The sequence below is a fragment of the Oryctolagus cuniculus genome, chromosome 6, assembly GCF_964237555.1.
Source record: "Oryctolagus cuniculus chromosome 6, mOryCun1.1, whole genome shotgun sequence".
Taxonomy (NCBI): domain Eukaryota; kingdom Metazoa; phylum Chordata; class Mammalia; order Lagomorpha; family Leporidae; genus Oryctolagus; species Oryctolagus cuniculus.
Window position 1 is genome coordinate 56153226 of NC_091437.1, and position 25224 is coordinate 56178449.

The window sequence follows — 25224 nt, forward strand, 5'->3', positions numbered from 1 at the left end:
TTGCTAAAGATCACACTTCATCTACTGTCTGCAGCACGGGAGTAGGGGAGGACGTGGGCTTTGATGTCAGACAGATGTGGCTTTGAATTCTGGCTCCCTCTGGACACTTCTTTGGCTTAGTCTCCCTGGACCTCTGTTTCTTCATCTGCAAAATGAGAGCAACAACACCTCAGAGGAATTTTGTGGGCGGCCAAGAACAGATAGCTTGTAAAACACTGGCATCGTTCCTGGCATGCGCGAGGTGCTCAATTAATTCCTCCCCAACAGCCATGAAATGAACAGACAGGGGATTTATTTGCCCTTCTCATCAGAAGACGAAGCGAGAGGTGGCCTTTGCACCCAGACTGCATGTTTATCTTTCCATGGAACTGAGGATGGGCACAGCGGTTAAAAGTCACTGCTTGCAGTGCCAGCATCCCATATGGGTGCTGGTTTGAGTCTAGGCTGCTCCACTTCTGATCCAGCTCTCTGCTATGGCCTGGGAAAGCAGTAGTAGATGGCCCAGGTCTGTCGCTCCCCGTCTTCGTGGAGGAACGACACAGGACCCTGCGCTGTTCTTTTGTCTGCTCGGCCCTCCCCGGGTTTGCTGCTGGTTCTTCCCGGGTTGGCTACCGTCCCTTCCACCTCTGTGGAAGGGCGGTTCCCCCTGCCACCTTCCCCACTTCCGCGGGGGAGCGGCACACCGCCGGCCGGCTCTCTCGGGGGCTGCACAGGTGTTCCTTCAGATAGATGTTCCCCTTAGATGTTCCTGGTGCATGTTGTCTCTCTCCTCCTTTATAGTCCTCTTCCACCAATCCCAACTCTGCTACCCACATGCCGAGTACGCTGCTCTCCTCCAATCAGGAGCAGCTCCTACAGCTTGTCAAGTTGGTGAGAGGCAGCTGGGTAGAAGCTGTTTGCTCCTCTCCCAGCGCCATATTGTGGGAGAGCAGATGCATAGAATAAGTCTTAATTCCAGTAACAGTATAGTCCGAGTTGCTCCCCACACAGGTCTTTGGGCCCTTGCACCCATATGAGAGACCTGGAAGAAGCTCCTGGCTCCTGGCTTTGGATCGGCGGAGCTCTGGCCATTGTGGCCAACTGGGGAGTGAACCAGCGGATGGAAGATTTCTCTCTCTCTCTTGGCCTCTGCCTCTCTTTAACTCTACCTTTGAAATAAATAAATAAATAAATATTTTTTAAAAAAGGACTGGCTTCTTTTTAAGTTGATGTTTCCTTTGGTCTAAATAAGAAGGGGAATTTAAGTTTTAATAAGCTTAAAAATAAAGTGTCAACAGAGGCAGCATTTGTTATTTTTTTATGAATTTTTCCCCTTACAAAAAAATAAATGTTATATTTTCAAACCAATGACAACAGAGCATTTACTTGGATTTGACCCAGAAGGAGAATGATGAAAGAGGAGACAGCTTGCATGGCAAAAAGGGACAAGGCATTTTGCTGGGTGACGCTAATGAACATGAATGGAGGTCCTTCCCCATTCCTGGGTGGCCCAGAGGGAAGACTCCACAGGAAGAGATGGTGCATCTAACAAGTTGCTGGCAGGCACTCCACCTTACCAGAGCCAGTCTGTGCAGAGGAGATCTGGCCACAGGTCTACAGAGCATGATGCTCCTATGTTAGCTGTCAGAGTGGTGCGCTGTGGGAGCCACGTCCCCCAGCTCCACAGGAGGGAGGCTGAAATGTCAGGGCAGGCAGAATGCAGAGGGAAGCATTGAAGAGAACCTCCCACCAGCATGACTAAGTGCTCTTGGGGACAATCCCCACTCGGAGGGCAGAAAGCAAATATCCAGATGTTGTGAGCCACCAGATGTGATTAACTGAGCAAAGGTGAAGCTACCCACCTAACCATCTGAGCAGCCCCCATCAAAGTGGCCCAGGAGCTTTCTACAAAAGCATTCATCAACAAAACAAACAGAGGCTCTTTCTACCTCCTAGCCCCACCCCATTCCCTCTCTGATTGAGTCAGAACAGCGAGCTAATTTTAAACCACCGGCAATATATTCTCTCGTGGAAACACGTGGGCTTCCTGACACAGGCTGATGCAGCTGAGAGGAGACACAAGCATGCCAAGGGCTGTGCCTACTCACCCACAAGAGTGGGCCAGAGGAGTCCTGGGGAAGAGAAGGTCTGAGGAGGGGGCATGCTCCCTGTGCAGCAGAGAGGGGAGGATCTGATGCTGGCTTCCATGACAGCGCTAAGTGCAGGCTGCCCCCTTCTGTGAGAGCGAACTACGGAGGCTTGGGTGAAAACCAGCCCTGTGGATAGACACCAGGACAAAGCTGAAGCCCGGAAAGTAGGAAAACAAGCTCCAGATGCAGATACAAGCATCTCTGTAAGAAAAGGAGTTGAAGTGGACCCCAGCTTCTCTTTTCCTTGCATCTAATATGTTCTAAACACAACAGCATTCATTGTTTTAAACACTGGGGATGCTTTACAAAACAAGGTCAGAAGACCAATTTACCAAAAAATGAAGAAAGAAAAATGCAAGCCACTTTTTTTTTTAAAGAAAGGAGGGTATGCTGTACTCACAGTCGCTCCAGCTGCTTCAGATCCTGGAAGGCACCTCTCTCAATGACGCTGACCTGGTTGTCTTCCAGATGCCTAGAACCAAAGAGGCAGCAATGGTCAAGGACAATGCCGGGCTCAGGCAGCATCCTGCAAAGCCTCATGTAGGCACACAGGCATTCAGGCCCTCCCTGCGACCCTCGGGCCCCTCCAACTGGGACTAGTCTGGCGGGACAAGATAGCTGCCATGCCAGCTTGGTGCCACGGTAACGAGGGTTTCTCCGCCTGCACACTTCTACCTGACAGATTGGTTTCCATGCCTCTATTTTAAGAATGTTCTCAGCAAATGTCCCCCTGAGCACTGCAGGGTGTTGCAGAGAAAAGAAAGAGGTAAATCTGCTCCTTATAAAAGCCCCACACACATTGCGCATCTCTTCCTCAGGGCTTCCTCCTCCAAGGATTCAAAAATATCCCAGGGAAAAGGGCCTTCCCCAGTCACTCCAGTGGAAGGAGGGCAGCTACCGTGAAACAACGGGCTGCGGCTCAGGAGACCAGCCTGGGCCCAGGAACTCCTCTCACTCGGGGCCTGGCCAATCCCAACCTCATGATGATGGTTACACAAGCTCGGGCTCCCTACCCCCAGCCACAGCTTTGTTCACCCTCTGAGTGCTATAGGCAAGTGATTTAAAATCCTAAGCACTCTGTTTAAGTGAGTTTGATTCATGTATGTGGCATATTCAAAGAACGGAACATACAATGAAGTATTTGTTTTCCATAAATTTGAAAAAAAAATGGCAACTGAAAATGGACCAACAGAACAGTAGGGATGGCGAGGCAATGACGCTGGGAGGACTTCCATCCGGGGTTGACATTGAGCTGTGAAATGACACAGATCACCTGTATGGCTGAATGGGATCTGAGCGGGAGACAGTGGTATTCAAAGGGTGTTTCTTTGCGGGGTAAAGTTTTGGGAGGGCGTGGATTCCTCTGGATTAGGGGGGAGCAGAGGCGCCCTCGGGCACCTGGAGGAAGGCACAAGGAGAGGAATGTGTGCCTCCATCCCAAATGAACCCTTGCCCAAAAGTCCTCTCCTTCTGAGACATCTCATAACCTCCTGCACTCAGGCTCAACATGTGGGCCCTTGGGTTCAATTTTCAACTCCATTTCCCCCACTATGCCTAAGGAGCAACAAAGCAGAACTCCACTCATCAGCATCCCCTCTGCCCTAATACAGTGGCTATGCATGGCAGCCATGTAATAAATTGCTTACTGAATGAAGGAAAAATGACAGAAGCCTTTGGCCACAGCAAATGCTGATTTTATATCAAGGAAAAGGCCACACTAGGAATACTGAAGTTTCCATCAGAGAGGGTAGGAGTGTTTGGTGTGGGCACAATAATTTTTGTAAATTTGTTGCAAACAATTAAAAATCAAGTTCTCTCTCTCTCTCTCTCTCTCTCTCTCTCTCTCTCTCTCACACACACACACACACACACACAATGCTATTTTTTAAAAAAATAATTCTTGGCTGGCACTGTGGCTCACTTGGTTAATCCTCTGCCTGCGGCGCCGGTATCCCATATGGGCACCGGGTTCTAGTCCCGGTTGCTCCACTTCCAGTCCAGCTCTCTGCTGTTGCCCTGGGAAGGCAGTGGAGCATGGCCCAAGTGCTTGGGCCCCTGCATCTGCATGGGAGACCAGGAGGAAGCATCTGGCTTCCTGGCTTTGGATCGGCGTGGCTCCGGCCGTAGCGGCCATTTGGGGGTGAACCAACAGAAGGAAGACCTTTCTCTCTGTCTCTCTCTCTCACTGTCTAACTCTATCTGTCAAATAAATTTTTTAAAAAATCAATTCTTGTGTTTCCAAATGTGAACTGGATAGAACAGAGTAAGGGTCAGGCAGGCCACCGGCCAGTAGACTTCAGTCCTCAACCTTGATGTTCCTCTGGTCCCCTACACTGGCCTGCTACAGGTTCCTCACTTAACCAATACAGAAATGATTGAGCCAAGAGGTTGAGACTTGCTTAAGGGAAAATAATTTGTCTATGGCTGCACAGCTAAGCAAGGGTGGATCCCTAACTCCCAGTCTAGTGTGCTTGTTAAATTTAGTTTAGAATTCATGACCTGCTTTCTCCCTGGCTCATGGGGTGACATTGGGCTAGCAGTCAACCTCCCTGACACTCGGTTTCTTCTTTTCTAAGACAGAAAATGCAGTATGGAATAAGTTTGCATGAGACAACAAGTGGAAAAGAGTAAGTATATGATCAAGTCCAGGATCTGCAGTACAATTAGATGCTTAATAAATTTTCCTTTCTCATCCTGCCATGTGGCAAGGAGGGCCTTGCAATGCTAATAGGCTCAATGAGTACATCTTGCTAAACAGGGAACCAGCTCAATACTAGTGACTGGGAGGTTGTTCGGCTAGGTGTTTTACTGTCAGTCAGTCAATCAATCATTCCTGAGTTCCCAGACATAATTTCCTAATTATAACAAGGACGAACTCTAGGCAGCTGTGTGTCACATTCCTTCTGGGTTTCTGAAGAGCCTAACTACAACCTCTTACAATGAATCTTTTGTTTCAGTACTAATCTAATGTACTAGCTTCTTTCAGAAAGGGGAGAGGAAATGCAATAGATCTGTCAGAGATATCTGCCCTTGCTCAGGCCCTGGAAGGCTGACTTTCACTGGTTTTATCAGGAAACTTCTTTGACCACTGGCTTCCTATTAGGTTCAGCCAATGGGTGTCCCCTGTAGACAGGGGATGAGAGGACAGTGCAGTGGCGCAATGTATGCCCCTCCCTGCCAAGTCCCTTCAGGTTGACTGTGTCCCCTAACTAAGACCACAGGTGCTATAGGGCAGGGAAGGACTTCCTCTCACTGCTCCTTGGAGCCCAAGGGGCAGTAGTGGCTCTCTATTGTTACCAGCCTTGTTTGATCTTACCCCTGTCCACACCTTTTTTGTAAACAACTCTTTCTTTATCTGTCATCATTTGTTGGGACCCTCACGGACAAGGTATCTAGGACTCCTTTGAGATCTACTTCCTAAATATATCAGAGTCCAACCTAGTAACTGGCACTTAAAGGCTCATAAATCATCACCATTTAATAAATAAAATAACTGATGAATGAACAAGCCATGGACTTCACATCCAAATGTCTAGGTTATGATCAAGTCAAGAGTATGGGTGAAAGCCACTGATACTACCAGACGCAGCAGGACAGGGGATCGTGCCGGGGCTGGACACCCTGAAGGACTGCCCATGGCTGGCATCTGTTTGGAGTTAAAGGGACACAGCCTGTGTTCATTTTCAGCTCTTCTGGCATTGTTATTTTCTTAGTTTTAGCACTGGATCACAATCGGAAATTGCCCCCATGTGATGATGACTTGGGCGAAGTTTAACTCCTTTTTATTAACCCCACTTGGGATAAAGCTGGCTCCCACATTTGTAAGCATAGCAGAGTTCTTAAATAGATGACTATGAAAGGGAATATAATTGATACCACCAGCAGAATTTTTTTTCCTACTCCCACCCCATGGGAGAAACGAACTATTGGAGGCAACTCTTACATCTTCTCCTTGAATGCATCTCATTTGGAAAAAACTGCCCTGGGATGAGACTGAAGCTCCTCACTCTCCATTTTACCTGTTGTCACCCATTTACCTGCACCACATTAACAGATCTGCATGGAAAGGGATGGCAAGCTCAAGTTATTCAAGGCGATTGCGTCTTTCTTCGCTTCACTCTAAATTGTAAATAAGAAACAGATATGGGAATGTGCCAAGGTGTGATGAAAGCTTTTGAGAAAAGATAGTCGTCTAGGTTACTCAGCTAAAAAGAATAGACTAAGGGAAAATATAGTTTAAAATGTCCAGGTATTTTATTGATGTTAGTTAGGAAGCAGTTCAGTGTTCTACCTAGCAGATGCTTTCACAGTAATAAAAGGCCACTTGAATGGGATTGTCTTTGAGTTGATAAGGAAGATAATGAAACAGAGTCTATACATGGTGGGGGTAGGAGTCCTTTTGGCATCACTTATCAAAATAAGAAGAATGTACCAATTAACTGAAAAGATAAACTGAAGTCAAAGGAATGCTGTGGACCATCCAGAGGATATTAATATGATCTTTTGTGATTATTTTAAACTTTCTATTTGCAGAGAGCAGATATGGAAAGTGGAATTTTTATTAGTTTTTCTGCTGTAACAATAAGAAAAAGAAAATGAAGCATTCGGTGAGATTTCTGACTTGTGGGAAAAGAAATCTCTCACAGATGCAGGGCAAAGACATGGAGAAAACTAAAGCTAAGCAAATTTCCGGTTTTTAACCTGGCAAATGGCCTGCCATCATGAGTTGCTGCTCTCCTCCCTTTAATAAGCATCACCCTAAAACACAACCACAGAGTTCCCTCATTCTTGTCCCAATCTTGATTCCGACCCACACCCTCCTTCTCAGAGCTGCTCGAGGCCAAAGAAAGACTTGGCACCAGGTGGGCTTCCCTTCTAATCATGATGAAGTGAGAGTGTTTGAGACCCCAGAGGTGGAGGGGGCACTGCTGCCTGGAGACTCAGCGTTCAGATGCCCATGTCCCCACACACTGGGGCTCAGTGAAGCCCAGCACATCAAGGCTGCATTTACAAGGCGAGCAGATGGCTGCCATCCTGATGTTCTAAGCTTTCTGCAATGCAAAGGCAGAGCTGCACCTCCAGGGGTTAGAGAACACTCAGTCTCGGTTCCAACTCCAGCCCCTTCAGCTACCTGCTATGTGACGCTGGGATCACTAAACCAATCTTTGGTCTGTTTCTTCCGCTGCAAGCAGCGGCCCATAACAAGGCCTGTCGCCTATGCTATCACTCGGTAGCACGGTGTAGAAAGCAGCACCTTCACATTGGTTGTCATAGCACTGTTACTACTAATACTCCTCAAACAATGTTATAGAAGTAGTGCTTCAATGAAAGTAATGGGAATAATTGAAGACTGCTTATGGAAATGTGAAAGCCATAAAGCACTCTGTATGTAACAGTGATGGTTAACAAGGCTTTTCACTATTCATCGTCCATATTACAGATAAGAAAACGGAGACCCAAAGAGATACAGGGATTTGCCCCTTGGTTACACAGCAGTTAATTCTGAGTCAGGACCAGACTCTGTACACCCTGACCTGAGCACAGAACGTCTTCCACTGTACAGGGCTGTTAATAAAAAGAAGGAGGCGGCTTCAGGTACTAAGGCTTTCGTTGCTTCCTCCAGTAACAATCTTCTGGCCAAGATTCGATGACACAATAATCCCAAGGCAGTGGCTACACTGTCCAGGTTGCCTTCCAGGTCTGCAGTCACATTTCTGGGTCAAAAAGAAGACAAGAAGAGGATCCAACTCCTCCTCTCTTCCTCTGAATGTCGTGGACTTTTCAATGGACAAGCACTTGGGAAGCTTCTTACCACTCACAGGCTTAGGGACGGGTACAAGTGTTCACAATTTAACAATGAAATCTGATATCCATTAGTCCTCTATTCCATCAATGCCCATCTCAAATCTTGCTACCTGTCTGCACCGCTGTCAGTATTCGGCACGGGCTCTGACCCTGTCTGACTCTCTCCCTCCTTCTCCCACTCCTCTCCATTAAGCAACAAGATAAATAACTTTTGTCCCAATTGTTCATCTAATGCACAGGCTGGAGAAGAAATTATAATCTCTAAGGAAGGGAAGCATGGTTAGTCAACCTGACCTGGCTGTCATCCTAGAAGCTGGGCACGTTGATTTATTCATTTATAGCCTTCTGTTTTCCCTGTCACTGGACCGGAGTTCTTCCATCCATCTAGCCCAGCCAGTAGCATCCGGACACAGAACGGGATACCTGTGAACACTGGGTACACTAACAGCAGGCTTTCTGTTGCAGAATGGTCAATTGCATTGCCCAGAGCTTGGGAGTGTGGTGCAGGGCAGGGGAGCATTTCTGCACCATGGAAGAGCTGACCATGGAAACGCACCAGAGAGCCATCTGCTACTTACAAGACGCGGAGGTTCTTCAGTCCAGCAAAGTCCATCTTGGTGATTCTGGTGATATTATTTCGGTCCAGGTCACTGCAATGGAGAGCAAATTCAGGTCAGATTTTTTTTCAGGTTAAATGTACGGTTTATTCAACCCAGACTGGCTTGGTCTAGAGGGACGTTTCTTGTCAAGGAGAAGGCAATTCCAATGATTAATGATATCCCTGGAGCATGCCCAACTCATGGTGAGGATACTGTATGGAATAAGCCATTCATTATGCATGTAGAAGAGCTCTGTTATATTTAACTCCCTGGCTTCTGTGGCCCCTTCTTCATATTAAAAAAAAAAAATTGTCTTCGGAAGTTTCTCCTTCCTCAGCTCTCAGATCATGTCATAAAATGGTACTGACCACTGTTCCCAATTCCAGGGATCCTAACGACGGGCACCCATTCCAGGCCAGGCTTATAAACAACTTCAATCCCTTGGACCACAACAATTGTTTCAGGAATGCATAAAGAACCCAAATCCCCAAGTATGTTCTATCCATTGGCACTGCTAAGCTGCTCAAGGTGGGCAAACACCATCTTTTCACCACAGAATGAACCAAAAGATGAACAGAGATTGAGTCATGGTGCTATCATATGAGTGTCATGACCCACTGGTGCTTAAAGCTGGATACCTCTGCATTTTGAGATCATATGATTCAATCTATTCCATGACCCTTCTAATTTGATTTAAAGCTATTTGAGCTGAATTTTCTATGCCTTGAAACCAAAATGCTTTTGAGTGAATTTGTTGCATAGCTGCACACCAACAAAGAAGGCAAAATGTGTCTATTTTTCAGCCAATTTGCAAAGTCCCAGAGGACAAAAATTTATATCTCATTTAACTCTTCAGTCCAACATGGTAGAGTATGCGCCTGGCACACAGAAGACATACGTTTGCTCATCTCAGACACTACTAGGTAAAGACAGCTGCACAGCCCACTCTTGCCTCAGCCTGTAAGCTTAAGCTCCTGAACACAGCCTCAATAAGCAGAATTTGCCATGGATGAAAGCCTTTTGGTGGTGTATCAAGGTCAGGATGGAAGGGACACTGTGGGTGGTGCAAAGTCAGGGTTAGAGAATATGGAAGTCAGGAATGAAACTAAGAACAACTGTGTAAGTATTTCATGTTCACGAAAATCATCTATGACTATGGACTAAAAAATCAGGAACCCAAATAGTATCCTACATACTTAATAATGGCTGCCAAACAATTAACCTTCCTAGGATGCCTTCCGATAAACCTTTCAGGGTTTTGACCCTTGGGATGTCCAGAAGATCTGCATCAATCAACTTTGCTTTCATTCCAAACATTTATATTCCAAGAGGCCACTTTTCCAACAATGATCACCGTCCAAATGTCTCCCACTTCTTTGGTTTCCCTAGTCAGGGGCTAACGTTGCCACCCTGCATTTCTGACTTGCAAGTTACAGCACTACACAAAGGGATTAGGCATGCAATTCTCAGAGTCTAGCCTTGGGCATGAGCAAATACCAAGTTTAAGGACTGATTACGCTCCTGATATCATAAATAATACTGGAACAAAAATCAAGTGAGATCTTGAATGAACTCACTGGGTCCCAGCCCCCTTCCTCATCTAGTTGTCTACTACCCAAGACAGCCATCCAAGCTGTTCCTGCCCTGACCCATGATGGAGAAATGCAGCACTTAGGCTGAGTTGGCCCAGGAAAAACAAGAGTTACACTGAGGGATAAGGAAGGGTGGCCCAGGCAAGAATTAGAAGGCAGCAGACAGGTATCTGTGCCATGTCCTCATCACTACCAGTGTTCTTCTCACCTCCCATGTGAATTGGGTTGGATGTTATGGAATATGACAGGGCAATTAACAGTTTCATTACCAGGACACAGTATGGGATCTCAATGGCTTGTGCTCAAGGCGGTGGCACCAATATCTTCAATCAACACTTATCATGTAGAGGGGTATGCGGTGTGATGCAGGAAGATGTCAGGTATGTGTGGGGTTGCTCCAGGCAGAGCTGCCATAGGGAGCAATCCTGGGTTAGGATCCCTGCTCTGCCACCTGTGAGTAACCAAAGGGCCATCACTTCATCTCTGAGTGTCTCTTTCTCCATCTACCAAATGAGGATGACCATCTGGCCCTCAAGGGTATGTATGAGGTTCAAGGACCCAATGCAGATACAGCACCTCTGCAGTGTGTGTTAACATCCGATCTTGGCAGTCGAAGTGACCTTAACTATTGACGAGCATCTCCCTGCTCTACACTGCAACACCACTTCACCAAGAGAAAATGTCGAGTCCTGCCAACCTTGTGCCTACAAATGAATCCTGGGGTTCCCAGGAGAGTCTCAGTCAGCATGCTCTCTTCCTATAGGTGGAGTGCAAGTCTTATAGCTGACAAATACAACAACAGTGCCAAGAGTGGCTGCCTCACAGCATTTCTATGATACCCATTTCCATGGTATCTGGGTGTAGTGACACAGGGGATGGGAGAGGGGGAGAGGACTCTTCCCACCTACTGAGCTCTGTTCTCTGCCTGCCCCCCCACAACTCACACACACTACCAGGGAGAAGGCCAAGGAGCATGTGGGCATCACAGTGAGACAGGTCCAACACCCATCCCTAGCCCCAGCTGTGTGTGTTTGAATAACCTACTTGACTTCTCTGAGCCACCATGATTCGTAACCCTCCCTTACAGGCTCGGGAATGGCAAGGAACACCACACCTGGGTCTCAAACATGCCTAGCTGAAAAAGGGAATGAACTTCATTGGTGGTGCCCAGCCTCTGTGCAGGCTCCACTAAAGCAGCCCCTACTCCTCTAGACTTCTAGTGAGATTTCTCATCTTTCAGCTTTGACATCTGAGGGATTTGGCATACATCAACCTATGATGCATCTAGAACCATCAGCAGGTTGTGTGATCCCGTGTGGGGTAGACCTAGACAGGGGAGCAGTGGCACCATCTAGACAGGGGGAAAGGGAGTGTGGTGGCTTTAAAATGGGTCTGCAATGGCTTTCTTGGACATACTCGCTCTTAAGGGGTGCAGTCTGTGCCCATTGAGACTACTTGAACAAACAGAATTGTGGCAGAAGGGAAGCTGAGGCTAAGTCGGAAGAAATAATCAGAGAAGCCCCCATCATTCTGTTTCTCAGAGCACTAGCATTGGAGCCTTAAGCTGCCACATGAGAAAAACAGAATGGAAACCTCCACACTGGCAGGGGAATGAGAGGGAGAGAGGACGAATGACAAATGGAATGGGGCAGAGAGGGAAGGAGTGAGAGGGAGTTGCTTGATGAGCCCCAGTCCTGGCTCCTGCGTCTTTCATAGGTCGAGCATAGTAAGTGCAGACGCTTTGAGGATGCAGCCCCAGCCACCATCAGGCTCTGACTGGGGAGAGATGCTGAGCTGGATTCACTCAGCTAACCACTCCTGAATTCCTGCCCCATGGAAACCAGGATAGTTAATCCTAATGGAGCGCTTTTGTTTTACACTGTGAAGGTTCAGGGTAATTCGTTCTGCAACAGTAGGGAGGTAGAACAGCAATGAACAGAAAGCTACTTCCCAAATATTTACCATCAGCAATGGAACCTTATTCACATGGCTCTCAATGGCAAATCCTTTCCGAGACTTGCCTGCTGCCTTTGAGACCCACAGTCCTGTCTTCATGGCCAAGGATGGTTCATAGGGGATGAAGGCAACTGGGTCACTGTGGGCAAGAGGTGAAACTCCCTTGCCTCTGGCTTGGAGGAGGACAGACTTCATAATTAAGAATGCCCATCCACTCAACTGGGGTTTTAAATACCCTTGGGATTGCTGTGATATTGCATAATTAACATAATAATAAGGATTAATCACTGGATCTTGTGCAGACTGGTGAGTCATCCACCAAATCATTGTTCTTCTGCCTTGGGTACATGGATAGACTACATTTCCCAGCTTCCCTTGCATGTGGGTACAACCTTGTGATTGAGTTCTTATCCCTGTTACATGGGCAGAAATAATATGTGCTGCCTTCAGCATGAGCCGTAACAGTTCCTGCCCAATACCCCCACACTCTTTCTCTTCCTTCATCCTGCACAGGATTTGGGAGACATGGTGGCATCCTCCAAAGATGACAAATGAAGACAGCCTGAGTATGAGTCGGAAAGAATGCATGGAAAAGAAACCTCATTTTTTTCCCTCTATGAATGTGTGTTCACGTGTACATGTGCACGTCTGTGCCTGAGTGTGTGTGTATGTGTGCATGAAGTGAAAGAATGATTTTTTTATTCAAGAGGCAGAGAGAGAGAGAAACTCTAATAGCTTACTTTTCAAATGCCCACAACAGACAGGACTGGGGCAGGCCAAAGTCAGAAACTGGGAACTTAATCCAGGTCTTCCACATGGGTGGCAGGAACCCATTTACCTGAGCCATCACTGCTGTCTCTCAGGGTTGGTACTAATAGGAAGCTGGAGTCAGGAGCCAGAGCTAGGAATTGAACCCAGGCACTCTTATGTGGAATGCAGGTTATCTTATCTCAGATGCGTTTAAGAAAGAACTCCTCAGGCACTAAAATTGTGGAACTATTTGTTATAGCAGTTTATAAGAGGTCTTCATAAAATTCATGAGTGATACATGTTATGAAAAAAACTATACATGGCTTTCAATTTTTTTTGCATCAAAATTACCTGATCTTTTTATTCCATTTTTCCTCGAACTTTTTATAATCCCCTCATATATGCACCAATGTGGCATTTTTGCTTCAGAAGCTTTTCATCATCTTCTTTGCAACAGTTCTAAAAGGTATTCACTGTTCTCTTACTTGAGTAGATAAAATATAGTACAGTTCAGCGTTCATAAGATCTGACATCTGCCAGGACCACACTATGCCAGGCACTGCCCAAAGGCCTTTGTCTTCATTTCCTCCACTCCAGAGTGGTAGGAAATATTAATATCTTGGCTAGGCTTGACCTACATCCCAGTTAAGAAGATTTTTACCAATAAAAGCATTTGTCATGTGGTTACATACCAGAAGTGGCAAGGTTGGGATTTGAACTCAGTCTTTCTGAATTCAGGGACCACATGTAGTTTTGATCTTGTTTTGCTTTTTTTTTTTTTTTTTTTTTTTTTTTTGGAAGACAGAGACAGAGAGCTACCATGTACTAGTTTGCTCCCCAGATGCCCACAACAGATGGGACTAGACAGGGGTCAAAAGGAACTCCATGCAGGTCTCCCACAGGGATGGCAGGAATCTAATCAGTTGAGGCACCTCTACTCCCTCCAGGGTCTGCATTAGCAGGAAGTTGGAGTCAGGAGCCAGAAGCAGGTATGAAACTCAGGCAGTCCAATATGGGCAAATACCTACTCCACAAGGTCATGTTTTGTACCATCACATCCTGCTATCCATCTACTACTTAAGTCTAAGCATTTATTACTGCATCAGGTTATCCATTGAATGGAAAAAATGAATACATAAATGAATTGACAAATAAATAATCAGAACAGTTCAGCATTCCCTATCCCCATGCCTTGGGAAAAGAACAAAAGCAAATTCCTCATGGCTCTGCTGCTCTTGACTCCAGCCAAGATGGCACATTTCCCTCATTGTCTCTCAGTGGGTCCAAAGCAGTGGGAGTGCTGAGCCCCACTGCAAAGTCAAGGAGGAAGTGCTGTCTTGCTGTTTTGTCCACGTCTGGTTTCCACCATGTTGTTCATCATCTCCCACGTTGCCTCCATAAACAGGCATCACCATGGTAATCTCCAGCGTTATTTTCCCCATCCCAATCAGTGAGTCATAAGCCAGTGCTGAGTCTTGCAGCTTTGTGGTATTTTCACATCTGTTTGACACCTTGGGTGGGGCAGGGAGGAAAAGAAACTCAGAACAACATAGGGGGAAAAAAGAAAAAATATTTTAAAAAGACATTTTCTAGGTCAAGCCACTGTCCCTATCTTGGCACATATATATTCATATCCTTCTTGTAATTCATTCTGAGGCATTCCTGCAAAAATTCCTTTGCGCACTGGTACAGCTGGGAAGAAGGAATAAAACCAATCTGCAGTGAAACAGCAGGGTGAAGAGAAAACGCTTCCATTGTACATGCAGAAGATGTGGATTTGAATCTCTGCTTCCTTATTTCTCAACTGTGTGGCCTTGGGAAAGATACTTTACTGAGCTCCAGATGTTGTTGTTACAGCTTTTATAAAACATAACCTAACATACCTGCTCTATAAGGTTATCACGAAGCTCAATAGATAAAGTGTATGAGGAAGGACTTTCTAAACAGCATTCAGAAGGGTCAGCTTTCCTCCCACATCCAACAATTGGTAAGAAGAGTATGCAATAGTATGGATTAGGATGGCTGGGGCAGCGCTGTAGCGTAGCCAGTAGAGTCACTGCCTGCAGTGCCGGCATCCCATAAGGGCACCAGCTCAAGTCCCAGCTGCTCCACTTCCAATCCAGCTCTCTGCTATGGCCTGGGAAAGCAGTAGAAGATGGTCCAAGTCCTTGGGCCCCTGCACCCATGTGGGAGACCTGGAAGAAGCTCCTGGCTCCTAGCTTCAGATTGGTCCAGCTCTGGCCATTGCCGCTATTTGGGGAGAGAACCAGCGAATGGGAGATTCTCTCTCTCTCTCTCTCTCTCTCTCTCTGCCTCTCCGTAACTCTGTCTTTCAAATAAATAAATGTCTTTTTTAAAACAAGGAAAGCTGCATTAGTAAAACATACAGATGGTTTGGCCTCAATTTACAGTAGCTTGACTAGAGTCTGATTCTATGACTGCACAAAAGCTTAGCCACACTACCATTCTGTGTTTCACTTTCAGTACAGCATTCAATGAGTTACATGAGACAATCAACACCTTGGTATAAAATATGCTTTGCGGTAGGTGATTTTACCCAATGCAGGCTAATGTAAGTGCTCTAAGCACATTTAAATAGGCCAGGCTAAGCTATGACATTCAGTAGGTTAGGAGTATTAAAGGCATACTCAGCATTTTCATCTTAATGATGGGTTGATGTGGATATATCCTTATCATAAGTTGAAGAGCATCTTCACATAGTTAGAGAACAGCATTAGGACCACCTGCCTTTATACAACAAGTACATACAGAGTTCCAGCTTCTGGGTTTTAGGAAAAAAGATAGGGTCCTCACATAACATGAACTTGTAGGGGCTGCCATGAAATGTAGCACTGCTCCACCACAGAGGAATGCAAGTAGAGGTTAGCAACTTTTAAAAAATCTTATTTAAGGAATACAAACTTCATGTATTTCATATATTCAAATTTAGGAACACAGACATGAGCAGTTAACTTGTGTTGTACCTGATGTCTACAGGGTACTTGTGATGGGTGGGAGGCTGGATGACCTGACCAACAAACTCCTGTCAACTTTGAGGTCCATGATTCTCATATGTTAGGAGCCTATAACCAAGTGGATTAAAAAATAAAAGGACATGGCATGGGTCCTGCCTAAAAGAGCTTGGGGTCTGGCCAAGGAGATGGACTAAGACCCATGAGATGCTGAGAGGAAAATGTAAGAATGTACAAGTTAAACATTAAGAGATGAGGTCTAAATCCCATGGGGAGTGGGCAGAGACACAGGAGCATTAAGAGCAGGAACTCAGGGAGAAGACCTCCTGGAAGAGATGTGGAGCAAGTACATGGTGATGGTAATGGTGACAGCAGGGTTAGTGTGGGAATTAGACTGAAGGGACTGCCAACAGACAGGAAGCTCCTGAACGAGGCTTCAGACGTATGAGGCTCCCACATTCAATAACCCATAATGCAATTGGCAGATCCTGCTTAGAAAACGGGTAAGAGAAGCAAGAATTAAAACACCCCCATTGCCCAACCTGACTCTTCATTTACCACCTGCAAAGAAGAGTTTCCAACCAAACCAGAACAAGTTGGCAAAGGGGCTCTGGCCTCATTGTCATCATCCTCTCTCTACTCTCTTCTGCTCTGTGGGGCTGATCTGAACAGACCACATCACAGGGCTGGCTCCTGTGCCCTTTCTCCCTGCAGATTGGTCAGGAGATGGGGGAGGAGGGGAGAGGAGGACAAGGAATTCCTCCTCCTCTCCTCCCTGGGAGATCACTCTGGCTGATTTTGCCAGCAGAGCTCTAAGCTCCTCTCGCAGACTCTGTCCATTTCCTGAACTACAGATGAGGTTGCCTCCTCTCACCTCTTCTAGCTTAGGGGTGGAAGTGGAGGGCCAGGGGTCCCACAGTATCTCTAGTAGTTCCCTAAACCATACCCCCACTTTTGAAATAGTTCTCGTAAGCATCAACCCTCCTTGAAAATCCTAATTTGAGCTTTCCACCTGCTTTCTGTTTCACACTGATGCATCATTCATTTGCTCAACAGAAATGTCTTGACTATTAAATTTCAGGGGTTTTAATCAAATCTAAGATACAGCTGTAAACGATACTCACATGATCCCATGCCCTTAAGGACCCCAGAGGTTAGTAAGGAAGAAATAAAGACTCCAGGCTGTGATAAACATTCTGTATTGTGGGGCTGGCAAACTTCTCTTAAAGGGCTGGATGGTAAATGGTTTGGATCTCCTCGGCCGTATTTTCTATCACAATTATTCAACTCTGCTTTGTGGTGTGACAGGAAGCACGGATGGTACATAAACATATGGGCATGGCACTGTGCCAATAAAACTTTATTTACAAAAACAGATGGAAGGCTGGACTTGGCCCAGGGGCTGCAGCCTATGGACTCTTGCTTCGCAGCATGCCAGAGGCATAAACAAAAGCTTGTGGGAGAGACAGGAGGGAGTATGAGGTCGAAGGGATCGGAAGAGGCTTCCAAGAAAAGGTGACATTTTACCAGAGACCTCCAGAATGAGTTGGCCATTGTCAGCTTGCGATGGGAATACAAGAAAGGGAGAAAGGAAGGTGAAAGTCGCAGTGAAGATAAACACCCAGAAGCATCGCCTTAGGACAACTGTAGGTGGATTTGTTTGGCTGTGAAAGCACACTGCAAGGAAAAGCAGGTGTCTCCATTCATCCCTCTCTCCCTTTGCCTCCTCTCTTCTTCCTTCCTTCTCTTTCTCCCTCCCTCCCTCCCATCAACAAACCTTCCTAAGCACCTACTCTGGGCCTGGCATCAGGCTTGTGGCTAAGGATAGAGTGTCGAACAACAAACAATTCCTTTTAAGAAGTGTTTATTCTCCTGATGAGTGTGGCAGACAGATCCTAAGAGGGATCCCCAAGATTGCCCCCCTGCTCTCTCCCTCCTTGAATATGACAGGACCTAGGGACTCACTTTCAAATGGTAGAGTCAGCAAACGTGATGGGATGGCCCCTTTGTGGCAAGTTCCTTACATATGCAAGTCCAGTTATGCTAGGGGATTATTTTTTCACGCTAGCTAGGTTGAACCAATCAGCATGTGGGAGAATTCTACATGGCAAGGAACTGAGCCCAGCCTCCATTCACTGCAACTGGGAGCTGAGGACGCCAGCAAGAACTCGAGGCCTCTGCCCAAGGTTTACAGGGCACGGAACTGATGCACTTAAAGGCGGATCCTCCCCACGAGAGCCTTAAGATGACAGCACAGCCTCAACCAACACCTGGACCGCAGCCTTGTGAAACCCAGCTACTGTGCAGTAATGAGTGTGTGCTGTTGCAAACCACCACACTAGAGGCAGGACAGAAATGAATACAGTGGGATACAGGCAACCATAACTCAGCGCCAGAAGATGTGGGTTTGAACTACAGGTGACGCTGAGGAAATAACTAGGAAGGAGCTTCAGAGTGAGGAGAAAAGAATGCAGATTGGGTGGGAGGAAAGGCAGCCAATGCCTTCTCTAGGGCAGTCAGGAGGGACTTCACTTACAAAGCAATACTGGGTCTGAGACCAAAATAAAACCAGAAAGTGCCAGATGAGGGAAGAGGCTGAGAGGAGACATTGCAGGTGCAGGAATAAAATGAAAAGGCTCCAAGGGGAGAAACCATTCGGATGGGCTAACCAACCATAGAAGGTCCAGGAGCCAGCAGCAAAGTAGCACCAGGTAGGATGAAGGAGGCATGTAGCATGCAGTCTATGGGGCAGCCCTGGACTGACGGCACACCTTCAGCAGCCTCAACCACTGAAGGGGGCAAGCAGGGAAATAACTGATTTCCTAGCTCTGGCCTCCATCCCCTGATATCAGTCCCGCCTCCTGCAACCAGCTTAATGTCCCCCAAATGCCAACTTCAATCCACAGCGCAATAGCTCTGCAACCAGGTGGGCCTCGTGGCTGTCCTCTTTAGATTCTTTCTTCTTTGTAGCCACAGACATTGAGCAACTCCAAGATTGAGGAACTGTACTGGGCGCTCTGTTCCTGCTATTTGCTGCCCTGCAAAGCTCTCCACTTCCTGTCTCCGTCCATATCCTACTGCAGTAGGTAGGGATTGAACAGTGTGCCCCTAAAGCCATGTGATATCTCAACTCCTGCGATGGATGAATGTGACTTTATTTGGAAACAGGCCCTTTACAGATGTAATGAGGTTAAAATGCAAGCATTAGGTGGACCTGAAGCCAACAGGACTGGGGTCCTGATAAGAAGAGACGGAGGCACACAGCAGAGCACCCTGAGACTACAGAGGCAGAGACAGGAGTGATGCAGCTGCAAACCAAGACACACCGGGGATGCTGGCCACCACCAGAAACTAAAAAGATGCAAAGATGGATTCTCCCCTGCAGATTTCAGAAACAGCACGGCCCTGCTGCCAACTCAAGTTCAGGTTTTAGACTCTAACCATGCAAAAAGAATCAATGCCTGTTGCACTCATTTTGTGGGGCTTTGCTATGGCAGCCTTGGAATAGGACATACCGTATTTCCAGGCTTTGTCAAGTCCCGGCATGCCCCTGCAGCCGTCCTCAGCATCCCACGCTGGTTTCCCCTCCCCTGAGCTTCTGGATCACTTCACCTCTGTGCAACTCGTTTGGTCTTTGTATCACACTTCCATCTTGCTGGTTGCTGTGTGCTTCCTGTGTGCTTGCCTTGGCTCCCGAAGGACTGGGAAGAGTATCTCCCCACACTTCCTCCTGGACCCTGGGCCTGAAGGAAGGTCCCTTCGAGACCCGCAGGAAAAAACGGAGATCAAACTAGTTTTCTTGGGCTGGTGAGGCAAAAAGGTTTGTGGCTTTTTTTTCAATCCTTTCACAGTTTGCTTGTCAATATGGTCAATGTTTTTGGGAGCAAACATGTACTACTCTGTACCTCTTTCCTGTGCCCTCGGAAACCACTGACAAAATGTGGTCTAGTTGACCTAAGACTCTTCCCCCATACACAGCTGAAGTGCTCAGAGTGACAACCTCAAAACTCAGAGCTCAACACTCTGAGAATCTGGCCATGGTGATCCAGCACGAGCCCAGGGACAGTTCTCAGGACTGGCTCCCCTTGCTTTCCCAAATGGATGTCTTTCTTTGTTTCTTCTAATGCCATCCATCCACCTGCCCTGATGGCAGAATGAAAACAGCATGTGTCCAAGATCTGTTGAATTGCCATCCCACGAGGTCACGGGCAGCTGTTGTTTCCTGGCGGATCACCCACCTGGAGCACTCATCCTGAGCCTGACTGCTCCAAACTCACACAACAGGAGGCACTAGTCAATTATTCTCTGATTTTCGGCACTTCATTCGCATCCATTATATAACCACACGCAAGTTTAAAAACACATACACACATTTGGGAAAGAAGCGACTGAATTTGATTTTAAAAACTGGCTTCACACTACCTCAGTTGTTTGGGAACGAAGCCTCCCTGGGCTGAATTTTTGGCTTGGCAACACTCTCGCATATATAATTTTACACCTGCAAAAGCCTGCAGCCAGTCCTGTGCAGACAGCTACCTGCAGGAAGAAGAGCAGGTCAGACAGAGGCGCAAGCTGGAAGCCTAGCTGTAGTGGGGAGGGTTCTGTGAGGAAGAGGGCATAGGCGTGGGGTCTTTCCTCTTTCTCCCTTTCCAGCTGGAGCCCTTCTTGCCTGCATTTTGCTAGGTTCAGCTTCATTCCCCAGCAATAACACTAACATGTGGGCTACAGCTAGCTGCGTGCTAGGGGCAGCAGAGAAGAATGTGCAAACTGGTAGCCCATGGGTGAATTTTGGCCTGAAGACGTGTTTAGTCTGGCTCTCATTGTGATTTTCACATGTGTAAATTAATTGTCAATTTTGGAGCATTTCATACACAAATCTGGAATTCTGGCTTATCTCCAAACACCAGACAATCGCACCAAAAGCTGGTGCCCATTTTGGACAAAGCACGTGCTCTGCACTTCACCAGATCTGCTCTCCTCACCTAGGTTACCTGTTTGATCTTTATCGGCATTTAATTTTGAGATCCCCCCTCCTGAATGCCATGCCTAAGACTACAGGCCCCAAAACCACGTAGCCCAGGCACAGACAGCAGTGTGATTTTAGGCAAGTAACTTAACCCGTGCCTAAACCTCTGCTTCCTCGTCTTTATCACTGGTAATAACAGTACTTCACTCCTAGGATATTGTGAAGATTAAACAGATGATAAAGTGATCCTGGTCTAGGGCTGATCACACAGTATGTACTCATGGAGTAACCATTATTGTCTGTGTGTTATCATTCAGGCAAAATGTGGGCATAAATAGAAGTGGAAAGAATTGATAGGACCTTGAAGGGACCCCCTGGTCTCATCCACAGTGCTTCCCTGCCTTCCCTATGCCAGACACATCCTCCAGTAAAGCATTGCAGAGAGCGCTCCCTTCATGACACACCTGGACATGCCAGCCCTCACTCTTAGGATAACATAAATAAGTAAATAACCCTTCCTAAAGTCTGCCTCCCTCTGATGACTTCAGGCAATTTATTCTTCACCAGTAGGTGATGACTATCAGTCCAAAGAGTCCACCCCTTATATTCTGCTTCATCATACCCAGAAATCCCGGGCCCTTCCAGATGCTCCTCTGAAGGCCTTCTCTCCAAACCACTCCCCACAGCACCTGTGAATGTACCTGGTGTAATAGGTGTCAACTCACTGGGTGTTGGGAAACAGAAATGCCAGGAGAGAGAGCGGTTAGTCTTTGGAAGTATGGCAAGAAATGTAGAGAACCCAGAATGGTAGAGAGAGTGCTATGTGTTCACCAGCCTATTCCATTTTCATCCAGGCCAAGATTTAATATCCTGTACCCTTTGCATATCAGTAAGACCGGGGACTGATATCTTATGAAAGAAACATGGATCGGTATACTACACACCATTTCCAGGCCTGGCCATACAACATCCTGCATAAACGTTACGCTCTCTTCCCCTTGACTGCTGGTGTCCCAAGATGGAAGGAGACTGGGTACCTGAGTGACTTGGAGGAATGTAACCCAACCACCACTATTCTGATCACTAGTGCTGGACAAGAACCAACGGAAGAGGAATCAATGCAATTTCATTATGTGTTGCCACTGATGAATTTGTGTTTATTCTTACTGCATTGTCTTGTATATGCTGAGTGGTACACATGGTTATACTGCACAGTCAGACCAAATTTCCTAGAAGTTAGGTATCCATCCTCTTCCTCCATGCAATCTTTTCAACTCATAACATGACCCTGTAAAAGTTACCTTCCCCACTTCAAAGGGAGAAAAATAAACCAGCTGATTCCCTAGGATCATAATCTAGAATTCTAATTGGTTATAGACTACACTAATACACATAACTTTAATCAATTTATTTGAAAAGAAGGCCACCAAACTTTAGTCAAGAGGTTCAAATGCAACCTAAATAAATTTATGAATCGGTCATTATTATGCAAGAGCCAACACTTACAAGTGCTCCCCATGAACCAAGTACAATGCTAAGTGCTTCACAATTCAGGCCTCTTTGAATCGTCACAACCAGCCTAGACATTGATGCTATCATTAGTCCCAATTTATGAGTGGATAAATGGAGGCAAGGGGAGATTAAACCATTTGTCCATGATTACAAGCTGATAAATACTGCATGAGCATTTAGCCTACCTGTAAATGTAGCAATCAACTTGCAAAACATGAACACAAAGTCCTCAAAGGTGAAAGACAAATTAAAATAATCTGGTCAAAGGATTTTAGTAGTCATTAGCTAAACCAATGAACTCCAACATCTTGGGATCCAGGGCCATATCTTCTTTGAGTTTGCATCACCAGGACTCAGCTAAATCCCTGGCACATAAACAGTGCAAATAGCGTCATTTGTTGAATGAATTTGAGCTCATTGTTGATAGTTTTAACTGAGTTATCTGTACCCTTCATTGATGATGGTTGGAAATACAGTGTTCATTTATACCACTAAATCTGTGCATCTGTTAGAACCAGGGGTACCACATAGCTTTATTATCTAAACTTGAATACTTTTGTGAGCCAAAGGGGACAGCGCTCATAATCATATCAACAACACATTAGGATACAAATGAACACAAATGGTCATCCTAGCTTGAGCCACCAAATTCCCGACAGAAGCTTCTGACAAAGAAAGCGTACACACTGGGGCACTGGGGCCTGGCTATCTATCTTGTTTTTGTTCTGAAGCAGCACCCTTCCTGTCCACTTGGGCTGCAGACCCCCTCCAAGTCCATGATTATGAAGGACACATGGTGGTCAAGTGTCATTATCTGGATGCTGCACACCTCCAAGTCTATCCAGGCACAGAGCGCACACACACACTATTACCTTTTAATTTAGGTGCAGTAATTCCTATAAGAAAACAGAAAAGAGCAACCCAAGGAATGCAATGATTGCTGCAGGAATATAAACATGAATTGCATTGGAACAGACTACATGCTTTGTATAAACACTAATAAAGTGAGTTCAGGCTGAGCTGTGACTTTAAAAGAAATTCTTCTCCATAAACATGTCCTGCCATGCCCTAATAACTCTTTAATTTGATGCACATTTGGGAAGGATGATGCGAAGTAATCACAGAATAATGTTAAGGTCTGTTGCGAAGGAGCAGGGCGGGTTGGGGGGAGAGGGATGTGATGCAACTTGGAGCTAACACCATCCGCCAGAGAGTTGGCTTCACTGCTCATTTCACACATGGAGGGAATTTGCTGAGTGACATGCAGGAAATCAGAGACAGGTCTCTGCAGGTTCAGCATAAGGAAATTCTGGGTGTCATCTGATGGCGCCATACAAGACTCCCGGCTAGTCCACTTCTAGCTTGGCTTCCTTCACTGGAGACTGCAAAAGTGGCTCTCGCTTGGCATAAATACGGTCTCTCTACTTTCTAGAGCACGGCTCTTCCAACGTTAATGGGATTAAGAACTCCTCAAGAGCAGAGCTTGCTTTCTACAAATCTGGCCATCACCCACTGGGTTGACACATCCCTATGCCCCTGCGAGATGGCAGAATGGCACAGAGTCCATGATAAAGCAGATGAGAGCTGTGGCACAGGGCTCAGGTCTCAGTTTCAGAGCTTACTAATTGTGTGGTTTTGGGAAACCACTTTTCTCATCTGCAAAATGGCTTAACAGCCATTGCTGAATCTCAGAGGGCTTCTGAGAGGATAAAATAGGGTAATGGAAGAGAAATGGGTTTATAAATTTAAAATGACTTGCACAAATGACTAGTATTAGGGAAGAATACATACAATGCTTAATAACAACAGCAGTTCTGTCCTGTGTTGAGTTCTCACCATGTCTCCAGCACCATTCATCTCCTTTGAGTCTTCACAGCAATCCTATGAGGTGGGTATTTTCACTACCACCATCTCGTGGGTAACTGAGATCCAGAGGTGAAGTTATTTGTTCACATATCTTCTGAGCATTATATAAAGCATGGCTCCTGCAAATCTAGACAGTCTGGGCTCTCTGCTCTCTGCTCCTAAGCTCCTGGGGAGCTGAAGGCATCATCTGGCTGGTAGCCTATATACAAAAGCACCAGGGCTGTGAGAAAGTCCCATCTGTGTTTCTGGGACCCAGCAAAGGATTAGGGAGCTAAAGCTTCTGGATCAAATGACCGTCGTTCCTCCCTTTCCCCATCCACTCTTACTTGTACCGACTCTTGTCATCCATGCACAACAGCATTTGGCCAAACACACAGCTGATGCTGACTTTCATCCAAGTACACAGCACTGGGGTCTTCAACCCTCTATGGCTCTCCACCTTCAGCAACAGGAGAAGCCTCAGCCTGACGTCCTGGCCACCTGGAATTACAGCCCAAACAGCTCATCCACCATGTAGATCTTCTGTACGCACCAGGCACCATGCCTTCGCTCGGGCAAGTCTTCCATCTGCAATGCCCTCTCTCAGGCATTAAAATGAACTGTAGCTGTCAGAAGTTTGGCTGGGGCAGGGGGATCTACCTCAGTAGAGAACTGAAGAAGAGGAGTCAGCAAGGAAGAAAAAGTCTTGTCAGGGAGACAGCGGGACCCGGGCAGGCCCACCAAACCCACTCGGGGGAGAATTGCTCTCCTTTGTCTGGCACGGACAAAATGTCAAGGCACAGGAATCAGGCAGGGCAAGAGAAAAGCCCATGTGATTCTCCAACCAGTCCTTCACGTCCAGACCCAAGGAAGGCAAATGTCCTTTCATCATCCATGAAACCATATCTTGCTTGTTACGACAATTTTAAAAACTGCTCTGATTATTCCTTGGAGAACCCAATTTGTTTCTTTTGTAAAGAGGAAACAATTCTCTTCTCAGTTTGGGAGGTGGGGACATTCCATTTATTTGGAGGGGGGAAATCTGTTTCCCATTATGAATCACGTTCTGTTCGTAGGTCTATTTGGGAAGAAGAAATA

General features: G+C 46.4%; 1 protein-coding gene across 1 annotated transcript in view; it reads right to left on the bottom strand.

The window, feature by feature from the left end:
* Positions 1 to 25224, bottom strand: part of SLIT3 (slit guidance ligand 3) — a 642229-nt gene that overhangs the window by 584481 nt on the left and 32524 nt on the right. Inside the window, exons 2-3 of the mRNA XM_002710368.5 lie at positions 8513 to 8584; positions 2530 to 2601 (exon numbers count right to left, since the gene is read on the bottom strand). Coding sequence (XP_002710414.3) covers positions 2530 to 2601; positions 8513 to 8584 — 144 coding nt within the window. The remainder of the gene's footprint in view (positions 1 to 2529; positions 2602 to 8512; positions 8585 to 25224) is intronic.